Raw genomic sequence first — 24843 nt, 5'->3', positions numbered from 1 at the left:
GTGAATACAGAAGCAAATGATGGAATTATTTACATTTTTGTACATGAAGGTACTTTTGACTGAAGTAAAAACAAAAATCACCCTTTTATGTAATAGTTACCTGACGAGTGATGAGGAAGTATGCATAAAAGACCATGGAACTCCCGTAGGTTATGAAGTAGGTGACAGGCTCCATGATGTCCCAGGAGTAGACCCACCACGTTAACCAGGCTAATGCTCCAGCTTGAGTGGACATTAGAGCCAAACCTATCCACAGCAACCGAGTGGATTTAGCTTCGGCTTTCAGAAATAATTGCAACTTCATCTGGAGGCATGGAGGGTATAGTTACTCACAGGTCTTGCATAATTGAAACACACCATGAATAATCGCTGCAGTCTGTAAACACCTAAGCTTTGCATTAATTTTAGAGTTTATTGTAGAGCACACTGATCCTGAGAGCATTTACATCACAACTTAAAACCATGTCACAGAAAATTTACGGTTGGCTCAACGAACTGGTCCAATAGCATTTTTTTTTTACCCAGAATGGTCATTATCCGGGAATTCACCTGTAGGTTCTTTACAACCATGAAAGAGACAGCTACTGGAGAAGCACTTGATGGTTTGATAGCAAATGCTGGATTGTTAAGACCAATTCTAGTTTTATCTTAATTCCCTTGTGCAATCAATTAATTTTATTACAATAACTCAGTTCACCAATTTCAAAACAAAATGCACAAGGAATCAGCTGCCTGATCATAGTTGCTGACTGTCATACCAAATGAAATATTAAAAATTAATCATATGCAAATGAAATCATAATGAATAATATGATCCAACACTCCAATTGATCACCAAGCCAAGATATTCTTAAGCATTTTATCTTACAACTATAAAGCATACAATAGACCATAAGACCATAAAACATAGGAGCAGAATTTGACCATTCAGCCCATCAAGTGTACTCTGCAATTTTTCATGGCTAATCCATTATCCCTCCTAATCCCATTTCCTGCCTTCTCCCCGCCCACAACTAATCAAGAACCAATCAACCTCCACCTTAAATACACCCAATAACTTGGCTCCTACAAGCACCTGTGGGAACAAATTTCTCAGATCCACTACCCCCCGGCTAAAGAAATTCCTCCTCACCATTGTTCTAAATGGATATCTATATATTCTGATGTTGTGCCCTCTGGTCCTAGACTCCCCCACTATAGGAAACATCCTCTCCACATCCACTCTATACCTAGACCTTTCTAGATAATCTAGGCCAGAAACACTCTTTTTATTGTATTTCATGGTTCATTATCACACATACATCAAGAAAGATTTTATAAGAGACATTTTCAGCTATAGTCCTGAACTAGCTCAGTCATTATCATTGATAATGAAACAGTTCTGCAACTGACAACATTATTAAATCTCATTTCTTGCTGCACTGATAGTGTAAAATCTTTAGACAAAATAGATTTTTTAAATGCTTAAGAACAATTACTACAAACTGTCCTGAATTATTCACCTGTTTGAAAATCTGTAGTTGTCCATTCAGATTTTCCAATTTCTCCAGGAGTTCCCTCTCTTTGTGCAGTTGGTGTTCTTGTATATGTAACGCCATGTAAAGCTTATGAGTCAAATCTTTTATATCATCCATTTCCACAGACCACTCACTATTTATATGGTCTAAGGTAATGAACAGAAAATAGTCAAGAAAGATTTAACACATTGTCTGAACAATCAAATCAGCTGATCATTTTGCAAAACCACAACATATATCACAACATTTCCAATAAATGTTGATGTTCATCAAGAATAAACTTACTGATGAAACTGAAGAATGGGAAATTGAATAATCCAGAGCAATGATTTTAGTGTCATAGAATCAGAATTTGCCCATGCTGACTAAATGAGCTCGTTCCATTTACCATCTCTCTCTAAACCAGGGGGTCTTAACCTTTGTTATGCCATGGACCCTTTTGGCAGTGCCCTGAAGCCGACGGGCCCCTTTGGCAGTGCTGTGCGGTCGACGGGCCCCTTTGGCAGTGTCGTACGGTCGACGGGCCCCTTTGGCAGTGCCCTGTGGCTGAAGGGCCCCTTTGGCAGTGTCGTGCGGCCGACGGGCCCCTTTGGCAGTCATGCGGTCGACGGGCCCCTTTGGCAGTGTCGTGCGGTCGACGGGCCCCTTTGGCAGTGCCATGCGGCAGACGGGCCCCTTTGGCAGTGCCGTGCGGTCGACGGGCCCCTTTGGCAGTGTCGTGCGGTCGACGGGCCCCTTTGGCAGTGCCGTGCGGCCGATGGGCCCCTTTGGCAGTGTCGTGCGGCCGACGGGCCCCTTTGGCAGTGTCATGCGGTCGACGGGCCCCTTTGGCAGTGTCGTGCGGTCGACGGGCCCCTTTGGCAGTGCCATGCGGCAGACGGGCCCCTTTGGCAGTGCCGTGCGGTCGACGGGCCCCTTTGGCAGTGTCGTGCGGTCGACGGGCCCCTTTGGCAGTGCCGTGCGGCCGATGGGCCCCTTTGGCAGTGCCCTGTGGCTGAAGGGCCCCTTTGGCAGTGTCGTGCGGCCGATGGGCCCCTTTGGCAGTGTCGTGCGGTCGACGGGCCCCTTTGGCAGTGCCCTGTGGCTGAAGGGCCCCTTTGGCAGTGCCGTGCAGCCGACGGGCCCCTTTGGCAGTGCCCTGTGGCTGAAGGGCCCCTTTGGCAGTGCCGTGCAGCCGACGGGCCCCTTTGGCAGTGCCCTGTGGCCGAAGGGCCCCTTTGGCAGTGCTGTGCGGCCGATGGGCCCCTTTGGCAGTGCCCTGTGGCCGAAGGGCCCCTTTGGCAGTGCCGTGCAGCCGACGGGCCCCTTTGGCAGTGCCCTGTGGCTGAAGGGCCCCTTTGGCAGTGCCGTGCAGCCGACGGGCCCCTTTGGCAGTGCCCTGTGGCCGAAGGGCCCCTTTGGCAGTGCCGTGAGGTTGATGGACCCCCTCTCATACATAAAATACATAGGATCACAAAAGAAACCATTTATATGGAAACAGAGTTATCAAATTATTTAAAAATAAACAAATAATTAAAGGAAATGCTAAATTTCAGTCTTGGGTTAGTGAAAATGAATATGTAAATTTTTTCCCATCCAAGTTGACAGACCCACTGGAATCTATCCACAGATTCCCGAGGGGTCTGTGCACCTCAGGTTAGGAACCCCTGTTCAAATTCCTTTTAAATATTGCAATTGTACCTGTCTCTACCCCTGCTCTCACTTTCAATATTTTTATTAGTTTCTACATAAAGGAACACAGAGTACAAGAAGATCTATATTAGAGGCCAAAAGAAAAAAATAAGATAGTACCAAATACATAGTATTAAAAATACAGTTACAATCACAAAACCCTGAATTCATAAAAATTAAATTGTAATATTGAAATATAATAATTTTATTACAGAGAAAAAGATCTAAACCCACTACCAAAGTCAGAGCTGTTAGGAAAAGCAATAAAAAAGGGAAAAAACCCTTTTCATATAATAAAATATATTATTAGCCACCATCTGCACTTTTACAACAAATCAAAGATTTTCAAAATAACTCAAAAATGGTTTAATCTAGAATATAGAACATAGAATATTACAGCACATTACAGGCCCTTTAGCCCACAATGTTGTGCCAACCCTCAAACCCTGCCTCACATATAACCCCTTAAATTCCTCCTGTCTAGTAGTCTCTTAAACTTCACTAGTGTATCTGCCTCCACCACTGACTCAGGCAGTGCATTCCACGCACCAACCACTCTCTGAGTAAAAAACCTTCCTCTAATAGCCCCCTTGAACTTCCCTCCCCTTACCTTAAAGCTGTGTCCTCTTGTACCAAGCAGTGGCGTCCTGGGGAAGAGGCGCTGGCTGTCCACTCTATCTATTCCTCTTAATATCTTGTACACCTCTATCATGTCTCCTCTCATCCTCCTTCTCTCCAAAGAGTAAAGCCCTAGCTCCCTTAATCTCTGATCATAATGCATACTCTCTAAACCAGGCAGCATCCTGGTAAATCTCCTCTGTACCCTTTCCAATGCTTCCACATCCTTCCTGTAGTGAGGCGACCAGAACTGGACACAGTACTCCAAGTGTGGCCTAACTAGAGTTTTATAGAGCTGCATCATTACATCGCATCTCTTAAACTATATCCCTCGACTTATGAAAGCTAACAGAAGCTTTCTTAACTACCCTATCTACCTGTGAGGCAATTTTCAGGGATCTGTGGACATGTACTCCCAGATCCCTCTGCTCCTCCACACTACCAAGTATCCTGCCATTTACTTTGTACTCTGCCTTGGAGTTTGTCCTTCCAAAGTGTACCACCTCACACTTCTCCGGGTTGAACTCCATCTGCCACTTCTCAGCCCACTTCTGCATCCTATCAATGTCTCTCTGCAATCTTCGACAATCCTCTACACTATCTACAACACCACCAACTCTTGTGTCATCTGCAAACTTACCAACCCACCCTTCTACCCTAACATCCAGGTCGTTAATAAAAATCACAAAAAGTAGAGATCCCAGAACAGATCCTGTGGGACACCACTAGTCACAACCCTCCAATCTGAATGTACTCCCTCCACCACGACCCTCTGCTTTCTGCAGGCAAGCCAATTCTGAATCCACCTGGCCACACTTCCCTGGATCCCATGCCTTCTGACTTTCTGAATAAGCCTACCATGAGGAACCTTGTCAAATGCCTTACTAAAATCCATGTAGATCACATCCACTGCACTACCCTCATCTATATGCCTGGTCACCTCCTCAAAGAACTCTATCAGGCTTGTTAGGTACAATCTGCCCTTCACAAAGCCATGCTGACTGTCCCTGATCAGACCATGATTCTCTAAATGCCCATAGATCCTATCTCTAAGAATCTTTTCCAACAGCTTTCCCACCACAGACGTAAAGCTCACTAGTCTATATTACCCAGACTATCCCTACTAGCTTTGTTGAACAAGGGGACAACATTCGACTCCCTCCAATCCTCCGGTACCATTCCCGTGGATAATGAGGACATACAGATCCTAGCCAGAGGCTCAGCAATCTCTTCCCTTGCTTCGTGGAGCAGGCTGGGGAATATTCCGTCAGGCCCCAGGGACTTATCCATCCTAATGTATTTTAACAACTCCAACACCTCCTCTCCCTTAATATCAACATGCTCCAGAACATCAACCTCACTCATATTGTCCTCACCATCATCAAGTTCCCTCTCATTGGTGAATACTGAAGAGAAGTATTCACTGAGGACCTCACTCACTTCCACAGCCTCCAGGCATATCTTGCCACTTTTATCTCTAATCGGTCCTACCTTCACTCCTGTCATCCTTTTGTTCTTCACATAATTGAAGAATGCCTTGGGGTTTTCCTTTACCCTACTCGCCAAGGCCTTCTCATGCCCCCTTCTTGCTCTTTTCAGCCTCTTCTTAAGCTCCTTTCTTGCCACCCTATATTCCTCAATAGACCCATCTGATCCTTGCTTCCTAAACCTCATGTATGCTGCCTTCTACTACCTGACTAGATTTTCCACCTTACTTGTCACCCATGGTTCCTTCACCCTACCATTCTTTATCTTCCTCACCAGGACAAGTTTATCCCTAACATCCTTCAAGAGATCCTTAAACATTGACCACATGTCCATAGTACATTTCCCTGCAAAAACATCATCCCAATTCACACACGCAAGTTCTAGCCTTATAGCCTCATAATTTGCCCTTCCCCAATTAAAAATTTTCCTGTCTTCTCTGATTCTGTCCTTTTCCATGATAATGCTAAAGGTCAGGGAGTGGTGATCACTGTCCCCCAGATGCTCACCCACTGACAGATCTGTGACCTGACCCGGTTCGTTACCTAATACTAGATCTAGTGTGGCATTCCCCCTAGTCGGTCTTTCAACATACTGTGACAGGAATCCGTCCTGGACACACTTAACAAACTCTGCCCCATCTAAACCCTTAGAACCAATCAGGTGCCAATCAATATTAGGGAAGTTAAAGTCACCCATGATAACAACCCTGTTATTTTTGCACCTTTCAAAAATCTGCCTCCCAATCTGCTCCTCGGTATCTCTGCTGCTACCAGAGGGCCTATAGAATACCCCCAGTAGAGTAATTGCTCCCTTCCTGTTCCTGACTTCCACCCATACTGACTCAAAAGAGGATCCTGCTACATTACCACCCTTACTGTAGCTGTAATAGTACCCCTGACCAGTAATGCCACCCCTCCTCCCCTTCCCCCCCCTCTCTATCCCTTTTAAAGCACTGAATTCCACAATGTATAAAAGTCTAGGCTAGATTCAAAAGCTGAACATCGGATCTTCTCTAAATTTAAGCATGACATAACACCCCGTAACCACTGAGCATGAGTAGGCGGAACAGCATCCTTCCATTTAAGCAAGAGTGTCCTCCTAGCAATAAAAGAAGTAAAAGCCAAATATGCAAATCAGGTATCTCCAAAATAAAGTCTTTTCCTCCAACAATACTGAATAATGTAGTCAAAGGGTTGGGCTTCAAAATTTACCTTGAAAAGTACCGAGAAAGTTTGGAATACTTCCCTCCAGTATCTTTCAAGGCTCGGACATGTCCAAAACATGTGAATTAATGAAGCTTCTCCATTATTACATCTATCACAGAAAGGAGGTACATCCAAATAAAAACGAGATAGTTTATCTTTAGACATTTGAGCCCTATGAACCACTTTAAATTGTAAAAGGGAATGACAGGCACATAACAATGAAGTGTTAACCAATTAAAAAATTTCATTCCAAGTTTCCTCAGAAATTGAAGTCTGTAAATCTTGTTCCCAAAGATTTTTAATTTTGTCTAGAGGAATGTTTCTCATTCCTAACAACATACCATAAATATTGGATATTGAACCATTATAAAAAATTTCAAATTAAAAATTACATTTAATAAGTCCTTATCGGAACTTATAGGAAATGTATATAGTTGAGAATGCAGAAAGTCTCTAATTTGTAAGTACCGAAAAAAAGAGTTTTGGGTAAACTATATTTAGCTGACATTTGCTCAAATGAAAGAAGACTTTCTCCAACAATCAAATCCTGAAAGCATTTAATACCCAATCTATCACATTCTTTAAAAAATGAATCGGTCATCGAAGGTTTAAAAAAAGTTAAAACAAATGGGACTAGACAAAGAAAATCTCAAAAGACCAAAGAATTTCCTAAATTGTACCCAGATCCTCAAAGTATGTTTAACTTCCAAAGTTTCAGTTAAAGATAAAGGGAGTGAGGATCCGAGAAGAGAAATAATAGAAAATTTATTAACAGAGTTAGCTTCTAAATAAACCCATATTGGACAGTCCTCATGGTTAATATAATATGTCCAAAACGTAAGATTTCGTATATTGACTGCCCAATAATAAAACCTAAAATTTGGTAAAGCTCTTCACTCTTCTTTGATTTTTGAAGATGAACTTAATTTAGTCGAGAATGTTTGTTTTTCCATATATAAGAGGATATAATAGAATCAAGAGAATCAAAAGAAGATTCAGGAATAAAAACAGGTAATGCCTGAAAAAGGTATATAAATTTAGGTAAAATGTTCATTTTAATAGAGTTGATTTGGCCAATGAAGGATAACGAAAAAGGTGACCACTTTGATAGTGTCCTTTTCACAAAATTCAGTAAGGTAAGAAAATTTCATTAAATAGGTGTTTATAATTCTTGGTAATTATTACACCCAAATAGGTAAATTGATTTTTTACAATTTTAAAAGGAAGGTTAGTATTAATTGATGACAAATTATTCTGTAAAGGGGGTTTCTTCTTTTTCTTTGTTACTGCGTATGTTAATCAAAATGGCTTCTTTGTTTTGTTAAAAGTAGGAATGCTTTGTTGCGAGAGAGTGCTGGAAGCTTGTTTGGGTTAAAATTTACTGATAATGAGAATTGTATTCCTTTGTTAACCAATTGGGATTAATGTTGTTTTTTCTTCTGTGTCTGTAAGCTATTGTTGGTGGGCTTTTGGGGAGATGAGGATAGATGACCACTTCGGAGGATAGATGAGGATAGAAGTTGACCACTTCGGGTGGTCCTGAGCTGTGAGTCGAGGAGTTCGGAGGGGATCAAATGATGGCCAGAAGACTTCGGTAATTGAGCTCCAATGGTTGTGCACAAAGTGGTTTGGACTTTGATAAGTTTGGCACCTTTTCTTCATTTTCTTTTCCTTCATATATACTGTATCATTATTAATCACTTAGTTATAGTAATCTTTATAAATTCTAATCATTTAATCGCATATGGTGTCCTGTCTGTTTTTTGGCAAGGCGGGGACACCACACAGCATCCACACCAGCTGATTACCCAGTTTGGTGGGGCCGAAGGCTGCTCCCCCTAGACGAGAATGAGCTGAGCGAGCCTGAGGCAACCCGGGGGGTGCACTGTGGGGGCTCATCTGGGATTTGAACCCAGGACCTCTCGCATCAACTGAACTACTGAGGAAGGAGCTGATCCCCTTAACAGATCCCCCTGGCACCGCAAGCAATTTATCTGCCCCCCTAGCCAAAAAAAATACCCTAAAAACTTTCCACTAACCTCCTGCCACAGATATGGTAAGCTCCCCAGCTGCGGCATTTGACTTCCAGTCGAACCACACGCATTTTCCCACACTTTCATATAACTGGCAGCTGTCACTCCGAGGTAATTGTACCAGACAGTTCTAACAATGCCACCAGCCCGCCTACTCAAACTTTCAACCACTCCCTGTCGCTTTCCCTCAGCCCAGCACTGCCACTCACCTAACAACTGAGAGGTCCGCTCTGCCCACGCCTCCGCCCCTTTAGAGCTTGACATTACTCCCACAACTGGGCGGAGCCTACCACTGCTGAAAAATCCCAACCTGTCATTCCTCACTCTCCTAACAGTATGGACAACCCATGGTCGTCAGCGCTAGTCTGAACTCGAACAATGACCTCCGGGCTACCAACAGCAGCCACCCCATCCAACACACATGCAGCGTTGGAGCTCAATTACCGAAGTCTTCTGGCCACCATTCGATCCCCTCCAAACTCCTCGACTCGCAGCTCAGGACCACCCGAAGTGGTCAACCAAGCACATCTATCTTTGTTTCCTCTCTCGGGGTACCTCCAGGCCTCGGACCCCCGCTTGGGGTTCGTTCCTCGCCCAGTTTACAGCATCGTGTCCTCTCTCTCTCACCCCCTTGCGCCAATTTCCGCAAAAGCCCGCCAACAATAGCTTACAGACTCAGAAGAAAGAACAACATTAATTCCAATTGGTTAACAAAGGAATACAATTCTCGTTATCAGTAAATTTTAACCCAAACAAGCTTCCAGCACTCTCTCGCAACAAAGCATTCCTATTTTTAACAAAAGAAGCCATTTTGATTAACATACACAGTAACAAAGAAAAAGAAGAAACCTCCTTTACAATTCAAAGCAAAAGTTCATTTTGATGTAAATAAAGTTTGTATCCTGAAAACTGGCTAAAACAAGAAAGTAGAGAAAGCACAGGAGGTAGAGAAGTCTCGACATTAGAAATAAAAAGCAATAGGTCACCAGCATAAAGTGAAACTTTATAAACAGTCCCTCTCCTTAGAATACCAGTAATATCATTAGATTCTCGAAAAGCAATGGCTAAGGGTTCTAAAGCCAAATCAAAGAGCAAAGGGCTCAAGGGACAACCTTGTCTAGTTCCACATTGCAGTTTAAAAGGTTTGGAATACTGAAAATTAGTAAGTACCCTGGCAGAAGGAGATAGATACAGTAATTTAATCCACTGAATAAAATCAGACCCAAAATTAAATTTTTCTAAAGTTTTAAATAAATAATTCCATTCAACCTGATCAAAAGCCTTCTCAGCATCCAAAGAAATCACACATTCCAATATCTCCTTAGAAGGGGAAAATAATAACGCTTAATAAGTGATGAATATTAAAGTGGGAATATTGATTTTTAATAAATCCCTTCTGATTATCAGAAATGATAGATGGTAAAATATTTTCAATCCTACGGGCCAGAACTTTAGATGGAATTTTAGTATCAACATTAAGTAAGGAGATTGGTCTGTATGAAGAGCATTTGGTTGGGTTCTTATTCTTTTTAAGGATAAGCGAAAAGAAGCTTCATAAAAAGATTGTGGCAACCTACCCAACTTAAAGGAGTCCGAAAAAACTGCACATAAATGAGGTATAAGCAGTGAGGAAAAAGTCATAAAATTCAGCAGAAAATCCATCAAGGCCTGGAGTATTCCTCGAGTGCAAGGAACGTATAGCCTCGGCAATTTCCTCACACAAAATAGGTTGATCCAACTGTTTTTTGTTATCAACAAAAAGTGTAGGAATGTTTAATTGATCTAAAAAATTATTCATTACAGTTTTAGCTTTGGGAGGGTCAGAACTATAAAGTTTAGAATAAAATTCTTTAAAAATATCATGTATTTCTAAATGATCAGTTGTCCTATCATCATTGGCTTTACAAATTTCTTTAATTTGCCACTTAGCTATAGAGGTTTTTAATTGGTTAGCCAATAATTTACCTGTTTTGTCTCCATGGATATAAAATTGTCTTTTATCTTTTAAAAGTTGAGTTTCAATTGGATATGTTAAAAAAAGATCATATTTAGTATGAATTTCAACACACCTTTTATATAAAGCAGGATCTGGAGCCAAGGCATATTTTTGATCTAATTGTTTTAACTGATTAGCTAACTCAATTCTCTCTTTATTAGCTTTTTTCTTGACACTTGCAGGATAGGAAACAATTTGACCTCTAATAAAAGCCTTAAAGGCATCCCATCTAATTAGACTAGAAGTCTCTTCCAAAGTATTCTCTTCAAAAAAAGAATAATTTGTCTCTCCAGAAATTTTAAGAAATCTTTATCAGATAACAAAGTTAAATTAAAATGCCAAGATCTGTTTATTTGAGGAAGACCAGGGAGATTTAAAGATAAAAGCACCGGAGCATGATCTGAAACAGCAATTTCTTTGTATTCACAGGATCGAACTAAAGGGATCATTTGATTATCAATAAAAAAGTAGTCAATCCTGGAATACGTATGATGGACATGAGAAAAAAAACGAATACTCCCTATCTAGTAGAAGTAAGAAATGCCATACATCAACAATACCACATTAAAAAAGATTGAATAAACAAAGCTGATTTATTAAGTGTCACTGTTTTAAAGGATGACCTATCTAAAACTGGATCTAACCAACAATTAAAATCTCCTCCCATCACCAATGAGTAAAGGCTCAAATCTGGCAGAAATGAAAACAAAAAACGCTCAAAAAATCCTGGATCATCTGTATTTGGAGTATACAGATTGGCAACTACCATTCATTTATTATCTAATTTTTCTGACGCAAAATGTCCATTAGTATCAGACACTACTTTATGTTGGACAAAGGGAACTGTATTATCCTTTTAATTCCTTTTAAATATTGTAATTGTACCTGTCTCTACCACATCCTCTGTCAACTTGTTTGACATACCTACCTGTCCGAAAAACTTAACTCATCAATTTTTTGCCTTGTTACTTTAAATCTATGCTTCTGTAACGAAACCCAATTTCCCTCGGGATCAATAAAGTATGTCTGTCTGTTCTAGTTTCAGCCTTCACACTCCTGGGAAAAATACTGACCACCCACTCTATATATTGATTTTAAATACCTCTCTATAAGTTCACCCCTCAACTTTCTTTGCACCAGGGACACGCTGACCCTGAATTTTCACTGTCTCACCTTTGGTAATGTTAGGTAATGCTGGTCAAAACACTAGCATGATATATAACAAGTACAATAAAGGTCAAGTGAACCTCAGCTCAAAATATCAACAACAGATCATTTATTCGGTCCAGACTTGATTATATTAAGCCTCAGAAGTGGCTCAAATCTGCAGTCTTCTGATATAGAAGCTGGAGGGTGAAAATGTACAATAAACAACACCTGCTCCTTCGCTCTTAACAGATACATTAATGTCAGTGTCAATAGTTGTATCAAAATATAGTAAGTCTTTTTGAATTGAAGTATTAAACATAATGGATTATGCTGAGGACAGGCTGTGAAGAAGCAGACCTGTGCTGGTTTTGACATTCCCCCAGACTCTTAAAACAGAAAGCAACTTTCAACATTTTGAAAAGAAAACCACAGACAACGTACTCAGAACATTGACATTTGTACACATTCATCCAGAAAATAACTACTAAAAATATATACTGTATATGTTAATTAAGCATAACACCTCATGTAGAGATAAAATATTCAGTAAATTTAAATGAATTGCTGTTAAAGCAGGTGAAATGCTTTACCTTTACAAGATAGAATGTTATGCCATCATGACCTTACTCTTTTGTGACCTTACAGAGCTTCTAATTATTTCTTAAATGTGAACTCTTTCAGCAGCAACTACTTCATTCCCTGTTCAGTATTATCTGTAGCCAAAAATCTGACCCTGTGAATTTTTATTCTAACTCCATGTCATATTTGATTTTTTAATAAGTACAACATGGTACAATTTATTGTAACAGATATGATACTGAGCCAGGTGTAGGGTCTTTATCTGAGAAGCCAACTGTTCATTTCCCTCCATAGATGTTGCCTGACCCACTGTATTCTTTGAACATCTTATATAGTTCCAGAATCCAGCATCTGTAGTCTCTTGTGTCTACAATTTGGTCCATAGTTAATTGTTATTTTCCCAGTGTTAGCCTGTTGCATACAGTACCAGTACATTATGGTCTTCTTTCGGCTGCTACTTAGCCTTGACCCATAATTAATTTTCCTCTCTGCCTCAGTCATTTGTTTTCATAGAATTAATCTATGAAAAAACAGCACAGATTCACGTGAACACACTCTGCACTGGTACCAAGCCAGAGTTCGAGGGTTGTAGCTGAGTGTTGTTTTTCAGACTGGTGTGACATCAGCAGCGTGTCATAGGGATCACTTCAAGGTGAACGGTTGTCTAGACACTTCCAAGATCTAGCCTGCTGTATGGTAGAGAATGTATACATTCAGCATTCTCCTCTCGCCACCCCATAAACACAAGAATTATGACACGCCTCAGTTTTCACTTAGTGCCCATTTACATCATTATCACTCATTAGGACATGGATTTAAAAATACATATGTAAAAGTACAACCAGGCACTAGATGGACAAATAGAAATACATATTCTGATTGATTTTTTTTTAAGGACAATGCAGTAGATGTGGTTTTATAAGCCTTTTGATGAGTTCTCTCACAGTAGATGTGGTTTACAGGGATTTCAGTAAGCTCTTTGATAAGGTCTCACAGTAGATGTGGTTTACAGGGACTTCAGTAAGCCCTTTGATAAGGTCTTGCTTGAGATTCTGTTTCAAAAAGTTAGAGCACAAAATTGTTTTGGGAAAAGTGATGATCAGAGGGTATACTTTGCCAGTGATTAGTAATATTCCACAGGTTAGGGCCCTTGCTGCTAACAATATACATAAATGGTTTAGATTTTGATTAGGAGGCACAATCAGTAAGTTTGCAAATGACAAGAAGATTGACTTGAGTTATGCATAATGTTGACAGTAGTCTTAGGCTACAGAGTGTTATCAATGAGTTGATCAACTTGGCTGTGACACAGCAGATGGAGTTTAATTCTAATAAATGTGATTAATTCTAATAAATGTGATTGTGCAATTTGTAATGAGGCTAGGTGATACACTAGGAGTGGTAAGATCCTATGAAATATTGAGGAACACTGAGGTGCACTAAGATCCTTGAAGATGGTAGCACAGGTCAATAACGTGATGAAGAAGGCACATAGGATACCAACCTTCATTAGTCAGGGTACGGAATACTAAAGTGGAGAGGTTATGATTGAATAGTTCTGGTCATCGAGCTACACTAAGGATATGATGGGGTGTCGAGGACACTCACAAGGATGTTGCCTGGGATGGAGTTTTAGTTATGAGGAGAGACAGGAGAAGTTAGGTTAGCCTTCGCAAGGATGGGGGAGGTTCGAAGGGCCAGGACTGAGGTTGATGTCAGGGGTAAGTGAGTGATGAGTGCGTGGAATGGGCTGCCCCGATGGTGGTAGAGGCAGATACGATAGGGTCTTTTCAGAGACTCCTGGATAGGTACATGGAACTTAGAAAAATAGAGAGCTATGGGTAACCCTAGGTAATTTCTAAGGTACGGACATGTTCGGCACAGATTTGTGGGCCAAAGGGCCTGTATTGTGCTGTAGGCTTTCATTGTTTCTAGGTTTATAAGTGTTATAAATAATGTAAACTACATGTTGAATAAAACTAGAGAACATTAATTTAGGGCAGGGGGTATGAGATTTAGAGTGGACCTGAGAGGGAGTGTGGAATGAACTGCCAAAGAGAGTGGTGGTAACAGAAACACTGACAGCATGAAGGAGTCTCAATAAACACTTGAAGTACCTGGAGTAGAAGGCAACAGGCCAGGTGCTGGAAGATAGGATTAATATGGATGAGTGTCCATTGATTGATGTGGATGTGGTAAACTCAATGGCCTGGTTCCATGAAAACCAAACTGTTGTTTGAAGGAAATGATAGGAAGCAGTGAGCAATAGGGTCATACAGCAGACAGAGATAAACTGGGGTGTGTCTGAACTGAACTCTCACTGGTTATTCTCCGTATATAATGAGTAAATAGAATATATATTCAGATTCTTATGGTACAAAGATTGAACCAAATTACATGGATATAGTGTCCATAGGCTCTTATTATCTGTCACAGAGTCCTGTCAGTTACAGAGGTAGACACATCCTTGATTGAAGACAGTAATCTCTCAGATAATGCCTTTCTCTGGCACAGTGAAAGCTCTAAACACATGTGCCCTTAATCTTTTATACATTACAATGTGTAAATCCATATTAAAAGTGTTTGAAACTCAGCACAATTGAACACTAAGCATTTTTTTTGTAATTTATTTTTTTATTGAAGTTCATCAAACATTTCCATACAATATATTTCAGACATTGTACATATATATCATATAATCATATATATCACAAATCTCCACTGTTATGAATGTACCACAGCTCTGAGGGGCCGAAGGGTGCGGGGGTAGCCCCCTCCTTTGTGAGAATCGCAAGATCACTATTGAGTCAATTCAGGAGACACAGGAAATGAGAGAGAGACATGCAGAATCCACAAAAGGGTTAGAATGTGTCCTGGCCTCCGAAAGGCGGACCCATTGATACCGGCTATTGTCTCTTGGAGACGGACTTGCGTATTGCATCCTGGACGATGCAATCAAAGCCCCAGGCAATGAACCAAGGAGGAGGTTGGTAGAGGGATTGCATCATCCCCAACCTGATTGACATCTGAGACCCTGTGAGTCAGGATAAAAAGAGGGTCTGTGGGAACAGCCCCTCAGACGCACCAGAAGAAACGCTAGCGATCCCGTAATAGCGAAAGCCGGTGGAAGGCCACGTGCGTCCGCTTCCATTTGCCCGGAATCGGTGACCTTTGCCACGGAAAAACGGTTTTTAGCTAACAACGGGGAACTCAACTCTCAACGACTCTCGAAGGATTGACATCATAAACAGAATGGGCAAGTTTTAACCCGTCTCTCTCTCTCTCTCTCCAACAATTGCCACACAGGGTCCCCAACAGCTGCAGCCTGTATGAACTGAATGAACTATATATTTCCATCGGACAATTCATTATCCCCTCGACAACGATACAGCTTATTTCTTATTGATTATTATTATACCCGCGCTTTTAGATTTAGTATTGATGACGTATATTATCTGTGTGTTTGCATTGATATTTTTGTGTATTTCTATCAATAAATACTGTTAAAAATAGTACCATCAGACTTCAACGGACCTCTCTATCTTTGCTGGTAAGTGACCCAGTTACGGGGTACGTAACACCACAAAGTATTTATCTGGGGTATACACTTATAGAAAAGAGTGGAAAGAAAAAACAAGCAAAAGGAAAGAACTATGTACAAGTAGGGAGTGATCTTTTTTTTTTACAACAGATTCATTGATTTGTGAGAATAAAATCTGGCCTATGAGGCATTATGTAGTTAAACCATTTTTCCCAGTATGAATCAAATTGTTCCAGCTTATGATTAACAGACGCTGTTATCTTCTCCATTTTGTAAATGTCCATTGTAATTTCCATCCATGTATTTAAAGTTGGGCTCTCCTGTGATAACCATTTCCTAGTAAGAGTCTTTTTACCAGCCACCAACAGTATATTCATTAAATATTTATCTCTTTTCAACCATTCTTGAGGTATATATCCAAAGTATATGGTCTTACTCTCCAAGGGTATTTCACATTTAAAGATGTCTTGTAGGGCATTGTGTATCCCCCTCCAATAGTTTTTGATAACAGGGCAGTCCCAAAAAATATGATAATGATTTGCATTTTGATTTCCACAATTTCTCCAGCAAACAGGGAGGTTACTATCATAATGGGATTTCTGAGAGAGTGTAATAAAATATCTTATCAAGTTTTTCCATCCAAACTCCCTCCATTTCTGTGAATTGGTACACTTCCATTGATATCTCCATATTGTTGTCCATTCTTCCTCAGATATAATTATCCCTCCTTCCTTCTCCCATTTTGTTTTAATGTATGAAGTAGAATGTGTTTTAAGATTTGACAAACCCTTATACATGCTTGAAATTATTCTACTACTGTTATCTGAATTATATGCTTTTCTAAATAGCTCTATCAAGCATGTACTTGCCTTGGTTATGTTTTTAAGCATCTTATTAACATATTGTCGCATCTGTAAATACCGATAAAAATCTTGTTTTTCTAATAAGTGTTTCTCTTTAAGGATTTCGAAACTGAACAGTGTTCCTTCTTTCATTATGTTGCAAAGAACTGTTATTCCTTTAGCTGTCCAGTCCTTAAATCTAGCATCCAATTTATTTGGTGTAAAATCAGTCATATGCACACCATTTAAGAATTGCAATATCTTCCTCTAGATTATATTCTTTTCAGAATCAGAATCAGAATCAGACTTTAATCGCCAAGTACCTATGCACATACAAGGAATTTACTTCCAGCAGATGTTGTCTCTCTGCTCATAACAATAATAATGATAAATATAAATGAAAATATAGATTATACATACAGGTAGTGCAATCCAAGTAATAGTTAGCTGACAGTTAACCGGCAGTAGGGAAAAAACTTCTCCAATGCCTATTAGTATTAGTCTGGAGGGATCTGAAGCGCCTACCAGACGGAAGCAGATCAAACAGTCCGTGCGCAGGATGGGAGGAGTCCTTTATGATGTTCCCCGCTCTCTTCTTCAACCTGGAAGAGTACAGGTCCACAATAGAGGGCAGGGAGGCTCCAATAATGCGCTTGGCAGTCCTCACTGTGCGCTGTAGTCTGGTTCTATTCTGCTTGGTGGCGGCTCCAAACCACACAATGATGGAGGTGCACAGGACAGACTCAATGACTGCAGTGTAGAACTGCAGCAGCAATTCCTGAGGCAGACCGTATTTCCTCAAGAGCCTCAGGAAATACATCCGCTGCTGGGCCTCCTTCAGGATTATAGTAGTTCTCCATATTTTAAGAGTCAATTTCATCCATGGGTTATCAATAGTATTTATGTACCTTTGCAGGTTGTTATCAGCCAAAATTGCTTGTATGGGGATGGGAAGTACCTGCTCCTCAATGTTTTTCCATTGAGCGTCATATGGTGGGTTGCACCAACATATCACAGCTCTCAACTGTGCTGCAAAATAATAATCTCTAAGAGAAGGTAGGCCCCATCCCCCCTTTTCCTTTGCTAATTGCAAAGTTTTGAGACGAACCCTTGGCCTTTTACCCTGCCAAATATACCTTGATAGCATCTTGTTCCATTCATTGAATTGATTTTGATTAATCACTATTGGTAGGGTCTGAAAGAGATATAACAGTCTGGGCAGTATATTCATTTTAATAGACTCAATCCTTGAACTGAGACTGAAAAAAGGAATCAGGCTCCATCTTGCCACATCTTCCTTAATTTTTTTATATAAATGTACAATGTCCTGTGTATGTTACTAAAAAGGGCTTCTTTGGTTTGTTACGAGTAGGAATGCTTCTTTGTCTGTTAAAAGTTTCTCTTGCCGTTGTTTCACTTTAGAATGGCTGATATGGTAATTGTATTCATTTGTTAATCAATGGGGAATGTTATTGTGTTTTGTGAGGCTGGGACCTTGGGGGAGGCGTTGCGCGGGCTTGGGGAGTCCGGAGGGAGATGCCGAGGAAGGAGGACGTGCGCTCGGGAGACCACCGGGGAGTCCGAAGTGGGAGTTTCGGGAGGACGACCACCGAGGAGTCGAATGGTTCGCTGGATGAGCTCCACCGATGTGCACTAAACTGACTGAACTTTGATAAGTTGGCGCCTTTTGTTTTTTTCTTGTATATATATATATATATTGTACTGCCTAATACTCTTTTAATTTTAGTAAACTCTTTAAAGTGTATTTCATAATGGTATTTGTTGTGAGTTTGATACTGCCGGCGGGGGCGCGAGGCATAAACTCGATTCTCACAGCACCTGCGTGAACGGGAGGCGGGGTTGGTGTGTGGCTGGATCTCTTTTTCCCCTAGACATATACCAGCCTGTTGGGTAAGTGTTACATTTGTGGGGTGCTCGCCCGGGATTGGATTGTCAGGGGGCTGTGGAATCGCGCAGGTAGTGAGGGTAATGGAGAGAGAGAAAATTGTTCACTGGTGCCGATTTGATGGTGTACCGGCACAGTACGCATGCGTAGTGAGCGGAGTGGATTTTCGCGTTTCGGGAGACGCGGTAGTGCGGGGGTTAAGTTTGGTGAACGGTATGGGGCAGGTAGAATTGGTAGCTAGACGGTGTGGTAAAGAGATGGAGTCTAGCTGGGTGTTGGTTAGTACGAGTGCTGACGTCAGGACGTTGGAACTGCCGGCGACGGTCAGTGTACCGGGGGAGGAGGGGCTGGGGGACTCCACACTCTCTCCGAGGATGAGGCTGAGGAGACATCGGAGGAGGAGCTAGAGCTAGAGGAAAACCCCGGAGAGGTGGCAGGCACTAGCAAAGGGAGGAGGGAGGAGGGAGTCGTGACTAGGCCCCGCTCCCCAGGTAGGGTGGAAGCCTCCGAGCTGGCAGCCGCACTTAACTCCCTGGTGGGAGTGGCCGAGAGGCCACGGTTGAAGCTGGGGGTGTTCTCCGGAGCCAAGCCTACTCCGGACGGGGAGGTGGACTATGAGACCTGGATTGAGCATACGTCTTTGATGTTAGAGGAGTGGCCAGGCTCGGAGGAGGAGAAGAGGCAGCGATTGGTGGGAAGTTTGTGGGGTTTAGCAGCCAAAACAGTTCGGGAATGGAAAGCTGAAAAGTCTGGGGCCTCAGTGGAGGAATGTATAGAAGTTTTGGAGGGAGCGTTTGGGTTGTCAGGGGAACCCTGGCTGCTTTTAGCAGAGTTCCAACGCCTGGAACAATGGAGAGGGGAAAAGCTCTCCGAGTACATATTTAGGATGGAGGGGATGCTCTCGGGGCTGCGGCGCCGGGGGGTAGTGAAGGCGCCTGACGTGGCTAGCGTGAGGATGAGTCAGTTATTCAGTGGCTCTCTGGAGGAGGACAAGGTGGCGTGGACTATTAGGCAGGCTTATAGAAAAGGCCCCCCTCCATCGTTCGGGCAACTGATTAGAGAGGTGCGGGAGGAAGAGAGAGCGTTGGGGCGGAAAAGGGGCGCGGGCCTACGGGAGCGATCCTCAGTGATACAGGAAGTGGTGGCTGGGTGGAGGAATGACAACCCACCGAGGGGTAGAGAATCCCCTCTGGAGGGGAGGGACAGGGGAGGTACCCACTCTCAGGGGCGACCAGTGCCGTGGGTTGGGAGTGGGAGTCATCCTGGGAGAGGAGGGGCGGCAGGCAGCGTGTGCTTTAACTGTGGGAAAGAGGGGCATTTCAGGCGGGACTGTGGGCGGCCGAGGGTGTGCTATAGCTGTGGAGAGGAGGGACACTTTAGGTGGGATTGTGAGAGACAAGGAGTTCCGCAGAGGACACGCCCCCCTGCGACTAAGAAGGGGGAGGTGTCGGGAAACTTAGGAGAGGCTCAGTGAGGGAACGGACTGGAGCTTCTGGAGGAACACGTTCCCAGAGATCAGCCAGGGGACCACCGGGGGCCCACCCCTCTAATCCAGATGGGCTGGTAGGACCCCGTGCCAGTGTGGGTCTACGGATAGAGGGAGTTTACGCAAAAGCCGTTCTGGATACGGGATCGCAGGTGACCTTATTGTACCGGTCTTTCTACAACCAATATCTAAAGCATTTGCCCGTAACCCCATTTGACGCCCTGCAGATTTGGGGTGTGAGCGAGGGTGACTACCCGTACGATGGGTACCTATCGGTGAGATTGGAGTTCTCGGAGGGCAATGTGGGAGCGTCCGAAGCTATTGAGACGTTGGTGTTGGTGTGTCCTGACCCGGTGGAAACCTGGTGGTGCTGCCCTCCTGGTGGGGACTAATTCCCCCGTTGTGCGACGGCTCCTGGGAGCTTGTAAGGAGAAAGCGGGGGAAGACTTTCTGGAGACCCTCTCGGTGCATCCAGTGTTTCGAGCAGTGTTCGAAGAAGGGGTTGCCTCACTAGGACTGGACCCGGAGTGTAAACGCGGGACGGTGTGGTGTACGCAGGCGAGGCCCAAGGTGATCCGACCCGGGGAGGTAGCACTAGTGATGGGGACCTCGAGATTCCCAGGAGTGCCGACGGGCGAAGCCCTGTTAGTAGACGCCCCGGACGATCTTGAAGGGGAGACACGATTTCCGGCGGGGGCGCTGGTGAGGCCCGAAGTGCAGAGACCAGGGGTGGTACATGCGAGGCGTATAGCTATAAGAATCAGGAACACCACGGCAAGAGAAATCACCTTTAAGAGGGGAATGCCGCTGGCACATCTGTTCCCGGTGACGGTAATGTCTAGCGCACCGGTGAGGACCCCTAACGGGGAGGGATCGGAGCATCGAAGGAAGCTGACCGCTGAAGTCTTTAACTTCGGGGATTCCCCTGTGTCGCCGGAGTGGAAACACAGACTAGTGGAGAAGATGCTGAAGATGGAAGCTGTTTTTTCTCAGGGCGAGTTTGATGTTGGCTGCTCCAAAAGCACTCGCCACACCATCCGGGTGACGGAGGACACCCCGTTCAGAGAGAGATCCCGGCGGCTGGCTCCAGCAGATGTTGAGGACGTGCGGCAGCACTTGTGCAAGTTGAAGGAGGCCGGAATCATAGCTGAGTCCTGAAGTCCTTATGCGTCCCCAATAGTGGTGGCACGGAAGAAGAATGGGCTACAGAACGTTGAATCGGCGAACTGTCCCTGATCAATATACTGTCCCAAGAGTCGAGGATGCGCTGGCCTGCCTGAGCGGTGCGAAGTGGTTCAGTGTGCTGGATTTAAGAAGTGGGTATTACCAGATCCCAATGAGTGCGGCCGATAAAGAGAAGACCGCTTTTATCTGCCCGCTGGGGTTCTTTCAGTTCGAACGAATGCCCCAAGGCATATCGGGAGCCCCAGCCACCTTCCAGAGGCTCATGGAGAGAACTGTGGGGGACATGAATCTGTTAGAGGTGCTGGTGTACCTGGACGATTTGATAGTGTTTGGATCGACTTTGGAGGAACATGAGGAGAGGCTGTTGAAGGTGTTGGGCCGGCTTAATGAAGAAGGGTTGAAGCTTTCCCTGGACAAATGCCAGTTCTGCAAGTCATCGGTTAGCTACGTTGGTCATATCATTTTGCGAGAGGGAGTGGCTACTGATCCAACCAAGATAGAGGCCGTGACCACCTGGCCGAGACCCCAGAAAGTGGGCGCTCTGCGCTCATTTTTGGGGTTCTGTGGGTATTACCGGCGATTTGTGAAAGGATACGCCAAAGTGTGTCATCCGTTGACTCAGCTGTTGTGTGGCTATCCCCCAGTGGGAAAGAAACGGACGGGGGACCAGAGGCAGGACGCTGGAGGATACTGGAACCCGGCGGAACCTTTTGGCTCGAGATGGGATGATCAATGTGAAGAGGCGTTCCGATCTTTGAAAAGGGCACTGACCCAGGCCCCGGTGTTGGCTTTTGCCGATCCCCAGAAGCCATATGTGCTGCACACGGATGCCAGTCGAGAGGGTCTAGGGGCTGTTCTGTACCAGGAGCATGGCAAAGCATTGAGGCCGGTAGCCTTTGTCAGCCGAAGCTTGTCGCCATCGGAGAGAAACTATCCCACTCACAAGTTGGAGTTCCTGGCGCTGAAGTGGGCGGTGGTGGACAAGTTGGGCGATTACCTGTACGGAGCCAAGTTTGAGGTGCGAACGGATAACAATCCTCTCACTTATATTTTGACTCCGGCAAAGCTGGATGCCACAGGACATCGGTGGCTGGCGGCCTTGTCGGTATATGATTTCAGCCTGAGGTACCGGCCCGGAAGCAAGAATGTCGATGCGGATGCTTTGTCTCGTCGGGAGCCGGGGGAACAGGAGAGGGATGAGGAGTGGGAGAGTGTCCCTGCCCCTGGAGTGAAGGCGATGTGCCAGTTTGCTATCACCGTGAAGGCCGAGGGAAGAGGGAGGCTGGAACGAGCCGTGGACCATTTGGGGGGTTTTGACGACGCCATACCCCTAGCTTACTGTGACCTGACCGCACTACGGACTAAACAGTTGCCGGAACTGAGTCCGGGGGAAGTGGCCGCTGCTCAGCAAAATGACCCGGGCATTGGCACAGTGTGGAGAGCGGTCGAGAGGGGGGATGGGGCGTTGGCTGAGAAGGCGAAACACCCATTCGTGCCCCTGTTGTTGAAGGAGTGGTCTCGGTTGAAGTTAAAGAATAAAATCTTGTACCGGGTAACGGCGCCTCCGGACCAACCCCACTGTTGGCAACTGGTCCTGCCGGAGGAGTATCGGCAGGCTGTACTCCAGGCCCTACATGATGATTCTGGACACTTGGGGGTGGAAAAGACCTATGGATTACTCAAAGACCGGTTCTACTGGCCCCGGATGAGGGGGGAAGTCGAAGAATACTGTAGGGGCTGCAGTCGTTGCATCCGGAGGAAGACCCTGCCCGCGTTGGCGGCTCCACTGTCGCACTTGCAGAGTGCGGGACCTCTGGACCTGGTATGTATGGATTTTCTGTCGATTGAACCTGACACCAGCAACACTGCAAATGTCTTAGTCATCACCGATCATTACACTCGCTATGCTCAGGCATTTCCCACTAAGGATCAGAAGGCGACGACAGTGGCGAAGGTGTTATGGGAGAAGTATTTTGTTCATTACGGCCTTCCCAGGCGAATCCATAGCGATCAGGGGCGGGACTTTGAGAGCCGCCTTATCCATGAATTACTGACTATGCTTGGGGTTGAGAAATCCAGGACTACCCCTTATCACCCACAGGGAGATCCGCAGCCAGAGAGGTTCAACCGGACCCTGTTGGATATACTCGGGACGCTGGAGATTGGGCAGAAAAGCAGGTGGAGTCGTCATATTGGACAATTGGTTCACTGTTACAATTGTACTCGCAATGATGCTACAGGATATTCGCCCTATTATCTGATGTTCGGGCGGGAAGCGAGGTTGCCCATTGACTTGTGTTTTGGGGGTGAAGTGGGTGAATTACCCGGGAAGTCCCATCTAAATTATGTGTCCGACATGAAGAGGGAGTTACAGCGGGCGTACGAGTTAGCCGAGGCGGCAGCTACCAAACAAAATCAGAGGAATAAGATGCGGTATGATCGAAAGGTGAAGTTTGTTCAATTATTGCCGGGCGACCGGGTCCTTTTACGGAATTTGGGACTCCCTGGTAAGCACAAGTTGGCAGACCGATGGGCGGCCAGCCCCTATGTAATAGAGAGCCAGATGCCGAACCTGCCAGTTTACCGGGTGAAACCTGAGGATGGGAAAGGGCCTATCAAGGTACTCCATCGGAATCACCTGCTGCCGCTGGGTCAAGCGGTGCAGGTGGATACGGAGCCAGAGTGGGAGGTTACACCCAGTACAAGGACTCTGCGAGGGCGCAGAGAAAGGGAAGAGACCGCTGCTGAAGAGCGGGGACGGGTCCCTCGCCCGGAAATGGCTACTGATTCGGAAGAGGACGACTCAGATGAGTGGCCCCTGTTCCCATTCGCTGGTGCTCCAGTACCCGGAGAGGAGGCTCCTGGCCCTTCCCATACTGAATTGGGTGAGAGGAGGGAAGGTCTTGAGGGTCAGATGGAGAGGCAGCTAACAGTGGTGGGAGAGAGGGTGGAGCCTGAGCGTGAGCCGGAGAGATCTCAGATGAGGGAGGACCCCCGTGAGGAAGGGGATGAGGGTCTGTCAGGAAGACCTGGGGTGTCCCAGACAGTGGGTTTGCAGGTGGAGAGGGAGCCCGGGGGGCAGAAGGGGTATGGAGATCTCAGAGGATTAGGCACCCCCCAGAGCGGTTGACATATGTGGTACCCGGAGAACCGAGTGTGATTTCTACTGCTCTGGGTAGTTATGTCACTGCTTTCTGCACCTGGGTTGGGTTTTGGGTGTTGCAAGAAGCTTTGGGGAACTCTAGTAATGCCATGAGGGCATGACATTTGCTGGTGGGGAGAGAATGTACAATGTCCTGTGTATGTTACTAAAAATGGGTTTCTTTGGTTTGTTACGAGTAGGAATGCTTCTTTGTCTGTTAAAAGTTTCTCTTGCCGTTGTTTCACTTTAGAATGGCTGATATGGTAATTGTATTCATTTGTTAATCAATGGGGAATGTTATTGTGTTTTGTGAGGCTGGGACCTTGGGGGAGGGGTTGCGCGGGCTTGGGGAGTCCGGAGGGAGACGCCGAGGAAGGAGGACGTGCGCTCGGGAGACCACCGGGGAGTCCGAAGTGGGAGTTTCGGGAGGACGACCACCTAGGAGTCGAATGGTTTGCTGGATGAGCTCCACCGATGTGCACTAA

At 44.6% G+C, this 24843-nt stretch overlaps 1 protein-coding gene across 3 annotated transcripts in view; it reads right to left on the bottom strand.

The window, feature by feature from the left end:
* The window catches only part of LOC140726571 (calcium uniporter protein, mitochondrial-like), a 112989-nt gene that overhangs the window by 5393 nt on the left and 82753 nt on the right, over window positions 1-24843 (bottom strand). For all 3 annotated transcript variants that reach the window (XM_073043129.1, XM_073043132.1, XM_073043131.1), the window contains 2 exons: window positions 1503-1663; window positions 101-304 (listed from right to left, as the gene is read on the bottom strand). In XM_073043129.1, coding sequence (XP_072899230.1) covers window positions 101-304; window positions 1503-1663 — 365 coding nt within the window. The remainder of the gene's footprint in view (window positions 1-100; window positions 305-1502; window positions 1664-24843) is intronic.

This window comes from Hemitrygon akajei, chromosome 4, assembly GCF_048418815.1.
Source record: "Hemitrygon akajei chromosome 4, sHemAka1.3, whole genome shotgun sequence".
In the NCBI taxonomy this organism is placed as follows: Eukaryota; Metazoa; Chordata; class Chondrichthyes; order Myliobatiformes; family Dasyatidae; genus Hemitrygon; species Hemitrygon akajei.
Note: the sequence above shows the minus strand (reverse complement) of the source record. Positions and strands in the feature narration are given on the sequence as shown.